Genomic DNA, 13,167 nt, shown 5'->3' with positions numbered 1-13,167 from the left:
AATAGATAGTGTCTGAGTTATTCAAGTAAAGTCTGAGCCTGAAAAAAATACTTTTACTACGAGAGGTACTTATCCACCATTTTAGAAGGTCCGACCGGGTTCCGAAGACGACTGGATAGCCGGAAGACTTCCAACAAATGCCTCAGCTTCCTTCATTGACTTAAACCACTTATATTCTCCATTAGCAAGCGTAATTCGGAGATCAGCAGGATTGCAAAGTGAGGGTCTAAAACCACGATCGAAAAGCACCTTCATCACACCTTTAAACTCAGCACGCATCTTCAAAACCTGCGGGGCATAATCATCCACAAAACGAATGGTTGTATTTTGAAAAGCAAAAGTACCTCTGCGGCGCGCCTCCATAATCAAACGGTTTTTCACCTGGTATTGATGAAAGCACAAAATTACCGGTCATGGGCGTGAGCCCAACATTGCGTGGGGGACGTAGACCCTGTGTGCCCTTTCAAGCTCAGGTGGAGTCGGAAAAAATTCTTTCCCAAAAATCTCACAAAGAAAATCGGAAGAAAACTTTGAGGGAACCCTGTTCGGTGGCCTCTGGCAAACCAAGAATTCGTAAATTGCAACGTCTGCTCCGGTTTTCAAGATCCACCATTTTGGGAAAAAGTTTACTATACTTTTCCTCTAGGCTGGAACAAAGGGTCTCGAGATATTTGACGCAGCGTTTTAAATCATCAGAGGTCGAGTCAATTCGAGATAAATGTACGGCATGTTCGTCCACTCTAGCGCTGATCCCATCCAATTTGGCATCCAGCTGGTTGAAAGAAGTTCTAAATTCCTTTAAAATACCTTCTCGGTGTTGGTCCAGAGCAGCGATAATCTCAGTCGGTGGAGCCATAACTTCCTTTTTCCCGGATTTAGAGCTTCTGATAGACATTATAAGATAGATGTGTTCGCAGGCAAGCAAAAAAGACCTAATAAAGTTCCTAACTAAGGTTTAAAAATGTAGACATATAGTGCAAAGACAGGGAAAATAACGGAGCAAAAGTTCGAAGCAGCTAAGCAATCGCCATCTTACCGGAAGTCATCTTCTTGATCTTTCTGTCTCCACCTCTGGAGATGGCTTATCTACTGATATCTACTATAAGCCTCCAGACTCTCACAGTTACCTCGACTATTACTCTTCCCACCGTCTCTTGCAAAAATGCTATCCCCTTCTCACAATTCCTCCGTCTCTGCCGCATCTGCACTCAGGATGAGGCTTTTCATTCCAGGACGAAGGAGATGTCTTCCTTTTTTAACCAAAGGGGCTTCCCTTCTTCCACCATCAACTCTGCTCTCAAATCCATCTCTCCCATTTCCCGCACATCTGCCTTCACCCCATCCGCCCGCCACCCCACTCGGGGTAGGGTTCCCCTTGTCCTCACCTACCACCCCACCGGCCTCCAGGTCCAACGTATAAATCTCTGTAACTTCCGCCACCTCCAACGGGATCCCACTACCAAGCACATCTTTCTCTCCCCCCCCCCCTTTCTGCTTTCCACAGGGATCGCTCCCTACGCGACTCCCTTGTCCACTCGTTCCCCCCCATCCCTTTCCACCGATCTCCCTCCTGGCACTTATCCTGTAAGCAGAACAAGTGCTACACCTGCCCTTACACTTCCTCCCTCACCACCATTCAGGGCCCCAGACAGTCCTTCCAGATGAGCCGACACTTCACCTGTGAGTCAGCTGGTGTGGTATACTGTGTCACATGCTCCTGATGTGGCCTTTTATATACTGGTGAGACCCGATGCAGACTGGGAGACCGTTTCACTGAACACCTACGCTCGGTCCGCCAGAGAAAGCGGGATCTTCCAGTGGCCACACATTTTAATTCCATATCCCATTCCCATTCTGATATGTCTATCGATGGCCGCCTCTACTGTCAAAATTAATCCAAGCTCAGGTTGGAGGAACAACACCTTTTATACTGGCTGGGTAGCCTCCAACCTGATAGCATGAACATTGACCTCTAATTTCCGTTAATGCCTCTCCTCCCCTTCTTGCCCCATCCCTGACATATTTAGTTGTTTGTTTTTTTCCTCTTTCTCTGCCCATCACTCTGCCTGTTCTCCATCTCCCTCTGGTGCTTCCCCCTCCCCCTTTCTCCTGAGGCCTCCTGTCCCATGATCCTTTCCCTTTTCCGGCTCTGTATCACTTTTGCCAATCACCTTTCCAGCTCTTAGCTTCATCCTACCCCCTCCCGTCTTCTATCATTTTGCATTTCCCCCTCCCCCACTACTTTCAAATCTCTTACTATCTTTCCTTTCAGATAGACCTGACGAAGGGTCTCGGCCCGAAACGTCGACAGTGCTTCTCCTTATAGATGCTGCCTGGCCTGCTGTATTCCACCAGCATTTTGTGTGTGTTGTTTAAATTTCCAGCATCTGCAGATTTCCTCGTGTTTGTTCTACAACAATTCTGGGACGATGTTCTGTGGACAGGTCAGTCCGTCACCTGAAGTTTAGTAGAAGTTGGATAATGCAACAAGACAATGATCCAAAAGACAAGAGTAAATTAAAAACAGACTAGTTTAAAAAATAGAGAAGTTGTGTTTTGGACTGGCTGAGTCAAAGTCCTGACCATAATCCTATAGAAGTGTGGAAAGACCCGAAGCAAGCAATTCATGCAAGGAAGCCCACTGACATTCCAGAGTTGAAGCAGTTTTGTAAGGTGGGATCACCTAAAATTCCTCCAAGCTGATATGCAACATTGATCAACAGTTACCAGTAATATTTGGTTGAAGTTATTGCTGTACAATGTGGTCACATGTCACTGAAAGCAAAGCTTCATGTACTTATTCCAGCAAATTCATGTTATTCATCATTTTTCTCAATAAGTAAATGAACAAGTATACTGTTATTACTTTGCATGTTTTAATTGGGTTCTCTTTGTCTAGTTTTAGGATTTGTGTGAAGATCTGATCACATTTTAGGTCATACTTATGTAGAAATAGAAAATTCTACAAACTTTCCAGCACCACTGTATTTGTGCATGTTATCCATTCGGGCTGACGGACACCGATTCAAAATGCGGTGACTTTTTTGATAGTTGTTTTTGACTTTATGCAGGAAGGCAGTGAAGGTAATCCATTCTTGAAGGTGTCTGTGCTTATTTTGTTCATTTACATTTGATCAAAATACATGGCAGTGATAAATTCTGTTAATAACTATTAGGAATTAAAGCAGTTTTATAATACTGTAGAAGAATGGTGGTATTCTGTTTTTTTTTGTATTTCATTTAAATACATAATTTGTTACTTGTTTTGTCTTTTTTAATTATCTTTTAACTATTTCCATGTAACTTCAAACTAATTGGGTTAGGGTTAGGCCAAAATGTGCTGTTCATGGTGTCCGAATTAAAATGTGCTGTTCATTGTGTTTTGTGTCAGTCTTCATTGGAAGTCAGTAGCTATATCCCAGATATTCAAGAATGTATGGTGGCAGAATAGTAATAGTTGCTATTACTAAGGAGAAAGTGCTTGGAAAGCTGCAAGATCCAAAGGTGAATAAGTACCTAGGTTCTGAAAGAGATAGCAGAAGAGAGGCATCACTGGATTCTGGAATGGTTCTGGATGACTGCAAAATTGCAAATGTCATTCCACGCTTTAAGAAGAGAGGGAGGCAGAAGATGTTTGAGTTTATTAAGGATGAGGTGCTGGGGTACATGGAGACACATGATAAAATAGGCTGAAGTCAGCATGGCTTCCTTAAGGATAAATCTTGCCTGTCAAATCTTCGGAATTCTTTGAGGGGATGACAGGCAGGATAGACAAAGAGTCAGTTGATGTTGTTTGCTTTAATTTTCAGAAGGCCTTTGACAAGGTGCTGGCCAGTGGTGCAGTGGCATATACACTGAATTTCAAGGGAAGTGGCCCGGGTTTGAATCCAGCTGGTTCTTTGTACCCTTTCCATTCGTGTTGGTCTCTTTTTAAAAAAGACAGACAAAAATGCTAAAAAAGTAGCAAGGTTGCTGCCTGATGTGCTGCAAAGTGCAGAAAGGAACAATAACAACATTAACAAGGTGCTGCTGGTAAACAAGTTAAGAGGCCATAGTATTGCAGGGAAGATACTAGTGCAGACTGAGAATAATGATGGCCTTTTTCTGGTTGGTTGCCTGTGACTAATGATGTTCCACTGGAGTCTCTGTTAAGTTTGCATTTTTTTCTTGCTATATGTCAATGATGTAGATGTGAAATGATAGCCAAGTTTGCGGATGTTACAAAGGTAGGTGGAGGGGCAGGTAGAGTGAGGAAGCTAGGATTCTGCAGAAGAACTTGGACAGTTGAGAAGAATGGGCAAAGTGGCAGATGGAATACAGTGTAGGAAAGTGTATAGTCATGAACTTTGGTAGAAGCAATAAAGACATGGACTATTTTCTAAATGGGGAGAATATTCAGAAATCTGAGGTGCAAGGGACTTGGGAGTTCTCATGCAGGACTCCCTAAATGTTATCTTGCAGGTTGAGTTGGTATTGAGGAAGGCAAATACAATATTCATGTTATTTATAGAAGATTAGAATATAAAAGCAAATATGTATGCTGAGGCTTTATAAGGCATTGGTCAGAGTGCAGTATTTTGGGCCCCTTAACTAAGAGAAGATGTGCCGGCATTGAAGAAGGTCCGGGAAGGTTCATGAGTATGATCCCGGGAATGAAAGGGTTAAAGTCTAAGAATTGTTTGATTCTGGGCCTGCACTTGCTGGAGTTTAGAACAGTGAGGGGGGAAATCTCATTGAAACCCATCAAATATCGAAAGGTCTAGAGTGAATAGACATGGAGAGAATGGTTTCCCATAGTTTTGGGAGTCTAGGGTCAGGTCAAAACCTTAGAATAGAAAGATGTCCTTTTAGAACAAATGAGGAATTTCTTTAGCCAGAGGCTGGTAAATCTAGAGACCAAGTCATTTGGTATATTTAAAGTGATTGTTCATGAGTTCTTTAAGGGTGCCAAAGGTTATTGAGAGAAGGAAAGAAAATGGGGTTGAGAGGGATAATAATCAGCCATGATTGAATGGCGAAGCAGACTGGGCTGACGGCCTAATTCTGCTTCTATATCATATGGTCTTAAGTGCTACATCTGCCCCTAAACAGCCTTCCAGGTTAGGTGGTACTTACCTGTAAAACAGTTGGGGTCATTTATTACCTCTTGTTGTCTTAGTGTGACCTCCTACATTGGTTTGATTTGGTTTATTATTGTCACAGATGCAAGAATACAATACAAAATTTGTCTTCCATTTATGTCAATATAGATCAAATAATTTCAGTGTTTTGAGGGACAGTAAGATAAAACAAAATAAAGTGTAAGAGCTACAGAGAAAGTGCCGTGCAAATAAACAAAGTGCAAGATCATAACTTGGTTGATTGAGGTCAAGAGTCCGTCTTATTGTATAAGAGATCTGTTTACAAGTCTGATAACAGTGGAATAGAAACTGGCTTTGTTTCTAGTACATGGTATCTCGCTTTTGTATTTTTTGCCTGATGGGCGGGGTAGAAGAGAGAATGTCTGGGTTGGGTGAGGTAGTTGATTATGCTGGCATAATGCAGTGAGAAGTATGGAGGAGAGCCTAGTTTCCGTGATGTGGTGAGCTGTATCCAGAACTCTGAAGTTTCTTGTGATCATGTGCAGAGCAGTTGCCATACTAAGCTGTTAAATATTCTAGATAGATGCTTTCTGTGCTGCATCACTAAAAATTGGTAAGGGTCAACAGGGATATGTCAAATTTCTTTAGTCTCCTGAGGAAGTGGAGGCAATGGTGAGCTTTCTTGGCCATGACGTAGTGGTTGAACCTGGACAGGCTATTGGTGATGCTAATTGCTAGGAACTTGAAGCTCTCAACCTCTACACAATTGATGTAGATAGGAGCATGTCCACTGCCCCCCTTCCTGAGGTCAATGACCAGTTCTTTTGTTTTGCTAAATTTGATGGAAAGGTTGTCATGACAGCATGCCACGAAGTTCTGCCTCCTTCTGGTACTCGGTGATTTGAGATATAGTCCGGTATGATGGTATCAACTATACACTTGTCTATGGAGTCAGAGACGTGAGTGTACAGGGAATAGAGTAGTGGGCTGAGGATGCAACCTTGTAGAGCATCAATGTTTAGAATAATCGTGGATGAGATGTGCTGCCTATCCTTACTGATTGTGGTCTGTTGGTCAGGAAGTCAAGGGTCCAGTTGTAGAGGGAGGCTCTGACTCCCAGAGTTCAGAGTTTGGTGATGAGTTCGTTTGGAACTACTGTATTGATTGCGGAAATGTGGTTAATAAACGGTAGTGGGATGTAGATGTCTTTATTATTCAGATATTCCAGTGTTAAGTGTATGGACAGAGCTGGTGTTCATTGTAGGCCTGTTTAGTGGTAGGTAAGTTTTAGTGGGTCAGGGTTGTCTGGCAGACTGGAGTTGACAGATGCTATGACCAGCCTCTTTGAAGTACTTCATGATGGTAGATGTAAGAGCCACTGCACGGTAGTTATTAAGTATGTTATCTTGTGTTTCTTGGGTATAAGGATAATGATGGTGACACCTGATGTAGATTGTGGGGACTGCTTCAAGCATCTTTGCTTTGTCTGTGCAACAGTTGGATCTGCTGCTGGACGCCCATTTCATTTTCACTTCTCATTACCACACTGCCATGTCTGTCCACAGCCGCCTCTACTGCCACAGCGAAACCATATAAAGGTTGGAGAGGCAGCACCTTGTATTCTGTCTTGGTAGCCTCTAACCTGGCTGCATGAACTTCGATTTCTGGTAACTACTCCTCTTTTCTCCTCACCCCCCTCCCCATTGCCCTTTGTTTTCCCTCATTTTGGTGACCTTCTCACCCTTTCTCCCCTCCCTTTTCTTCATGTCCTGCCATCATCTCCCTTTGGTTCCCCATTTGTTTACTTGATAGTCTACTGTCCTGTCCTCTCAGATTCCTCCTTCAGCCCTTTCAGCCCTTTACCTCTTCTACCTATCTCCTAGTTTCTCACATCATTCCCTTTGGTTCTGGACTTGCCTATCAGCTGTCAGTTTATGCTCCTCCCCCTCCTCACTTTTTTAATCTGGCTCTGTCTCCTTCTTTTCCTGTCCCGGTGAAGGGTCTCAGCCTGAAACATCTGCTGTCCACTTCCCTCCATAGAAGGTGTCTGATCTGCAGAGTTCCTCCAGCGTTTTGTATGTGTACCTTGCATCTTACTGTCACCCAGTACTGCACTTTTCCTGTAGCGGTATTTCTTTATTCTGCTTTCTGTTGTTGTTTTCCCTGATGCTGCCTCAGTGCATTTTTGTAATGAAATAATTTGTATGGATGGTTTTTGCACTGTACCTCGGTACATGCGTGATTGATTGGTTATCCTACAATGACAGTTAGATTTATAATTCTAGGTGTTCGTAGGTGGCTGCTTAATCCAAGTTGTTTGAAATGTGTTATTTGCATTGGGGATGTACCAAGACAAGTCCCCAATGTGCCAAATATGTTGACATTCTTTATTTTTTAGCCCAGAATCTTGAAAATCTTAATAGATCTCTAGAGTACACAACAATTTCATGTCCAGAGGACACCATTAAGAGACCACTGATGCAGCAAAGTGAAGGAGCCTCAGGACCATTAGTGCAAACAAAACTTCAAAATCAACAGATATTTAATATATTTTTTATTTAAAAATTTTTTTTATTTGCAAGCAAAGCTCAAAGTACGTTTATTATCAGATTATGTATACTCTATACAACCTTGGGGTTGTCTCCTTACAGACAGCTGCAAAACAAAGAAACCCAATAGAACCCATCTGAGAAAAGACTGTCAAACATCCAAGGTGCAGAAAAATATATATGTGCAAACAATAAAAGTAAGCAAATAATATTCTTCACGAAAGTGAGTCTACAGTCATGAAGCCAGTCACAGCTGACCCAGGAGCCCGTTAGTTGCAGGCCACAACCTCAGTTCAGAGCAAAGATGAATAAACCCAGCGGAGTGAACTGACGCCCTGGCCTTTCCAATCTGGCCTGCTGCTTAAATCGACCATACCTTGCTGTCCAGCTTGGGCCCTGCCATCCATACTCTACATTTCCAATCCAGCATGGCATTTAAATCAGCCAAACAGTGGGTTGTTGCTTGCTGTCAGCCCAGGTTGCTGCTTCAACTCTGCTTTTCCTCGGTTCTGCTGCTTTGATCATGCCTCTAAGTCTGCTCCAGCACTGGCCAAATATTGGCTCACTACCACTCTAGGGTATGGGCCCAGGTTCTGCTGCCTTGATTCGGCCTGAACACTCCACGCTGCAGCAGACTGCACCTTCGAGACTGCAGTTTACTTGCAAAAATGCCAGGTCATACACACACAAGTGGTTCAAAAGCTCAACTCCAACAGGCTATTGATAGCTGTGTTCGTTTCCTAAAAAAGTGCATGATAAAAGTAGTTATAGCATGTCGTCATTGTGCTTCACCAGCTTTGTGATATGTTTATTTGGGAATTGAAAAAATAAAAGCATGCAGCACTCATCGTCAAATACAACTAAGTCATGCAAGATTAAAGTCTTTTATCCACGTATAATGAGCATGAAGTACATTTTTATGGCGCAGGAACGGTGTGGCCATTTTTGTGAATTGGCTAGTGCTGTGCAAATCGAATGAGCTGCCAGATGAAACAGTTGAGGCAGGTACAATATCATTTAAGGAGGACTGGAGGTACATGGAGGGCTGGGCTTAGAGTGATATGGGCTGAACGAACACAGTTGGAACTACGAGTGAATCTGCAGATGCTGGAAATAAATAAAAACACAAAATGCTGGCAGAACTCAGCAGGCCAGACAGCACCTATGGGAGGGGGTAGTGACGACGTTTCGGGCCGAAACCCTAAGGGCTTCAGCCCGAAACGTTGTCACTACCTCCTCCCATAGATGCTGTCTGGCCTGCTGAGTTCTGCCAGCATTTTGTGTTTTTACAGTTGGAACTAGCTGGATAGGCAGTGTGGCCTACATGGGCAGATTGGGCTGAAAGGTTTTTATTAGTGCTGTATTGCTCCAGAACTGTTAAAGTGGAAACATGTGGCTTATTGCTACCAACTTAAGGGCACGTAGGGGTGGGAAATGGTCTTGCATTTGGTATTTTTTGTCAGTTTTAATGATTTTTTTAATAACACAATTTAAGATCTTATCTGGGGCTATATAGATTTGATTGAAAGAAGAGATGACTGGTCATTTTCCGTAGTAATCTGAATATAACTAATATATTCTGCACTGGTAATTTGTTTACCTTTGAAGGCTAATAATATCTTTGGAGTGTGCCCAGAACTGAATGCAGTTCACTGCATTAAATTTGGATGCTAACCCCAACACAAAACATTGGTCTTAAAATTTCCCCTTGCCTCTTTATGATTGATAACAAATGGAGTTTATTGGTAGCTGCAGTCTGGAAGTATCCATAAATTTTGGGAAGCTTGTGCATTTTTAACAAGATCCCTGCTGCTAATTTTGTGTCATACTAAGGTAGGTTTACCACATTTCAATCATTTTGTCAGTAAAAATATGATTGTAAATAATTTGCTATGTTAAGGTTGTGAATGCATTGTTAGGTGTGTATTATATATCACATCCATTGTTAACTAAATGGTGAATTATTGCTAAAATTCATTGGGCAAATATCAATTAGTGTTGCCTTCTAGCTCTAGTTTAATTGGTGAAAGAAAATGGTGGTGAGGCTTGGGATGGGGGTAGATAATTTGGGGGGAAATGTAAAAAAAAGTTTCATGTTATACTAATGACACTTCGTAATGAGCCAGTATTTGTATGGATTAGGGAAGTAAATTCTGAGCAAGTGTTCATTTTGAAGATGTATATGTCAAAGTGTAATATTTCTACAATGCCATGTTCTTATTAACAATCGAACTACATTATTAGTCCATTACTACCGCAGGTGGAATTCGTAGCTTTCGTGCTTTATAGTGTCAACTTCAGAACTGTTTTCATTTTGGATATTCCAGTATAGCTGTTGAAGGTTACTAACTGCTGCAAAGCAAAACTAGAGCAATGTACAAGTTTCCCCGCAATCCGAAGGTAGAGCGTTCCTATGAAACCGTTTGTAATCCGAAATGTCGTAAAGCAAAGAAGCAATTGCCATTAATTTATATGGGAAAATTTTTTGAGTGTTCCCAGGCCCCAAAAAAACCTACCAATTCAAAGCAAATAACACATAAAACCTAAAATAGCACTAACATATAGTAAAAGCAGGAATGATATAATAAATTTACACCCTATATAAAATAGAAATATTGTAGGTACAGTGTAGTTTCACTTATCAAACTCAGGAAGGCAGCGAACCAAAATCGATTTGGAGGAAAAAAATCAGCACGCACACGCATGTGGAAACAACTGCCCACACAAGGCTTCACGGTCATTGTAGTCTTTCTCGGGGTAAACGCACGTATAACGTGGGCGTCTTTTTTTCGTAAAAGTGAAAATCCTCTTTGGTTAGCGAAAACAGGTACTAATGTAAGTCTTTCGTAACAGCGAGTTGTCGTAAATCGAATGTTTGAAAAGCGGGGGCCACCTGTATTTTCTTCTACATCTAGTTATTGCAGTCAATTTCAAAAATAGTTTTAGCAGATTGTCATTTAACCTCATTATTTAGTAGCTAAAATATGTTACTAATAACTTGGAAATCTGTTCCTTCTTTGTGGCATTTAGTTTCACCTTGTTTCACCTGTTTTCTTGGAATTTCAGGGTGAAATGCTAAAATAAAAGCAAAATAGATGGAGAAACATTTTTTAGCTTGATCTCAGTAGTTATGATAAAAGCTTATTGACCTATTCCTGTTTACCTATCTTATGGTTTCTTTAATATATTAGACCTTCATAGATTATAACTGCATTGAAATCGAAATTAAGTAATGAATAATTGTTTAATTTAAAGTAATCTGTCACATGGAATTAATTTGTGTGAATGTTATTTTTTAGAGGAGCGTAAGCTTGACAAGGAAGAGAAGCCTCTGGTTGTACAATTAAACTGGAACAAGGATGATAGAGAGGGTAGATTTGTTTTGAAGAATGAAAATGCCTTCCTTCCACCAAAGGTAAGAGTTTTCATAGAAATGGTATTTCAGAGTGTTTTACATGTTTAATATATTTACTGATTTGTAGCCCTTCAAAGACTCATGATCAATAAGCTGCATAGTGTAATGAATAATAGAAAACCTTACTGATTCTATCATTGATATATTTTCTTAGCCTGCACCAGAAGGTTGATCTCTCTGCTGCTACATTCTTGAGAGGAGCAGTGCATTAGAGTTGAAAGTTGTTATTTAGTCCTTGTTAACTAATAAATAATTCTCAGCATCCTATATCAAGCTTCACTAGAAATGTTTTCTCAAGTGAGTTATGGTAAGTGCTTATTCCTGTGCAGCTGGATTGCAGTGTATGTGACCATATTCCCTTTTTCAGATGACACATCTGCATTTTTATTTCCCCAAGATGAGGTTAAACAGTGGGACTGTTCAGAAATACTAAATTGCAAGCACAAGAGATCCTACTTATACTGGAAATCCAGAACAGCATGCACAAAATGTAGGAGGCATTCAGCAGGTCTGGCTGCATCTGTGGAAATGAATAAGCAGTCGACGTTTAGGGCTGACACCCTTCTTTTATGACCGGGTTTTATGAGCTTTTATGAAAGGGGGAAGATGTGAGAAAAAAGAGGGAGGGAGGGAGGGGCAAAGAACAAGCTAGGTTGGTGGGGGGTGGTGGAAATGAAGTCAGATGTAATTCTAAATTACAGCCAGAGAAGGGAGGAGATATTCCCTGTAATGCTTTAGGAAAATGGCATTTTGAGAAATATGCTGTCAAACTTTAAGGCAAACCAAGTTTGCCCTTTTTGCATCCAAAGTGGATGAACTCACATTTGTTGCCACAAATTTTTTGTCGTGCTTTAAATTTTGTTTTAAAGCTGTATTTTCCTTGATCAATGTATTACACATGTTTCTAAGATACCGCTATTCTGGAGAACAAAAGGTGGGCAAGAGCTGGCAAGCGAAAGATAGATACAGGTGAGGAAGGGTGGTAAACAGGTCAAGGAGAGAGAGTGACTCAGGCTGGCCTGAGAGCTGTGGAGGCGACTAAGGGCTGTAAATGGGATCTGTTGGGAAAGGAAGGTCGAGTATGATCAGCCATTGTAGGAGTTGGACAGAATTAGTGGTCAGGCTTTGGCATGAACAGGTAGAGGCTCTAAGCAAGTTTCTAGTCAGCTTTTTTTTCCTTTGTCTATTAGTAGCTAGAGTAGTCAGAATGGATCCAGGGTTAGTGGTATGTTCATCGTGTAAAATGTGGAAACTCTGGGAGACCTCCAGTCTCCCTGATAACTACACTTGCATGAAATGCAGCAAGCTGTAGATTCTTAGGGATTGTGTTAAGAGCTACAGAGAGGTTATCAGAGTTACAGGAAGCAGGTACCTAGTAGACTGTCAGGAGAGGAAAGGGAATAGAAAATGTAGAGTACCCATGTGACTGTTCCCCTCAATAATGGAAATCACTGCTGGAAGGGATGGCCTAACAGAAGGAACTGGGTCTCTGGCACTGAGTATGGCTCTGTTCAGAAAGGCAGTGGGGAGAAGTGGTGTGCAGTAGTGATAAGGGATTCCTTGGTTAGAGGAACAGGCTGGAGATTCAGTGAATGTGAAAGAGACACCTGGATGTTATGTTGTTTTCCAGGTGCCAAAGTCGGGGATGTCTCAGTTCGGGTCCACAGCATTCTAAAAGGGGAGTGAGCAACCAGAAGTTATAATGCATATGGGTATCAACAACATGGATTGGAAAAGGGAGGAGATCCTGAAGAGAGAATATAGAGAGTTAGACAGAAAGCTAAAAAGCAGGACCTCCAAAATTGTAATCTTTGGATTGCTGCCTCTACCATGTGCCAATAAGGGAAAGAAGATAATTATTGTTGGCAGAATTTCAGATGATAATGAGGTGTGCAGGAGTGGGATAGATCAGCTGTTTGAGTAGTGCCACAGCAACAAGCTCGTGCACACCAAAACTCATCGAGGAATCAGAGTGGAAAGGATGAGCATTTTCAAGTTCCTTCATGTCAACATCCCTAGAGGTTCTATCCTGGGCCCAACATATTGAAACAATTACAAAGAAGGCACAACAGCGCCTATATTCCTTTAGGAGTTTGAGAAGAATTGGTATGTCACCAAAGAC

At 41.6% G+C, this 13,167-nt stretch overlaps 1 protein-coding gene across 4 annotated transcripts in view; it reads left to right on the top strand.

The window, feature by feature from the left end:
• The window catches only part of afdna (afadin, adherens junction formation factor a), a 234,439-nt gene that overhangs the window by 58,772 nt on the left and 162,500 nt on the right, over positions 1-13,167 (top strand). For all 4 annotated transcript variants that reach the window (XM_059986542.1, XM_059986541.1, XM_059986540.1 and 1 more), the window contains exon 3: positions 10,930-11,045. In XM_059986542.1, the coding sequence (XP_059842525.1) occupies positions 10,930-11,045 (116 nt within the window). The remainder of the gene's footprint in view (positions 1-10,929; positions 11,046-13,167) is intronic.

Source organism: Hypanus sabinus, chromosome 12, assembly GCF_030144855.1.
Source record: "Hypanus sabinus isolate sHypSab1 chromosome 12, sHypSab1.hap1, whole genome shotgun sequence".
NCBI lineage: Eukaryota > Metazoa > Chordata > Chondrichthyes > Myliobatiformes > Dasyatidae > Hypanus > Hypanus sabinus.
This window is presented reverse-complemented; position numbering and strand designations above follow the sequence as displayed.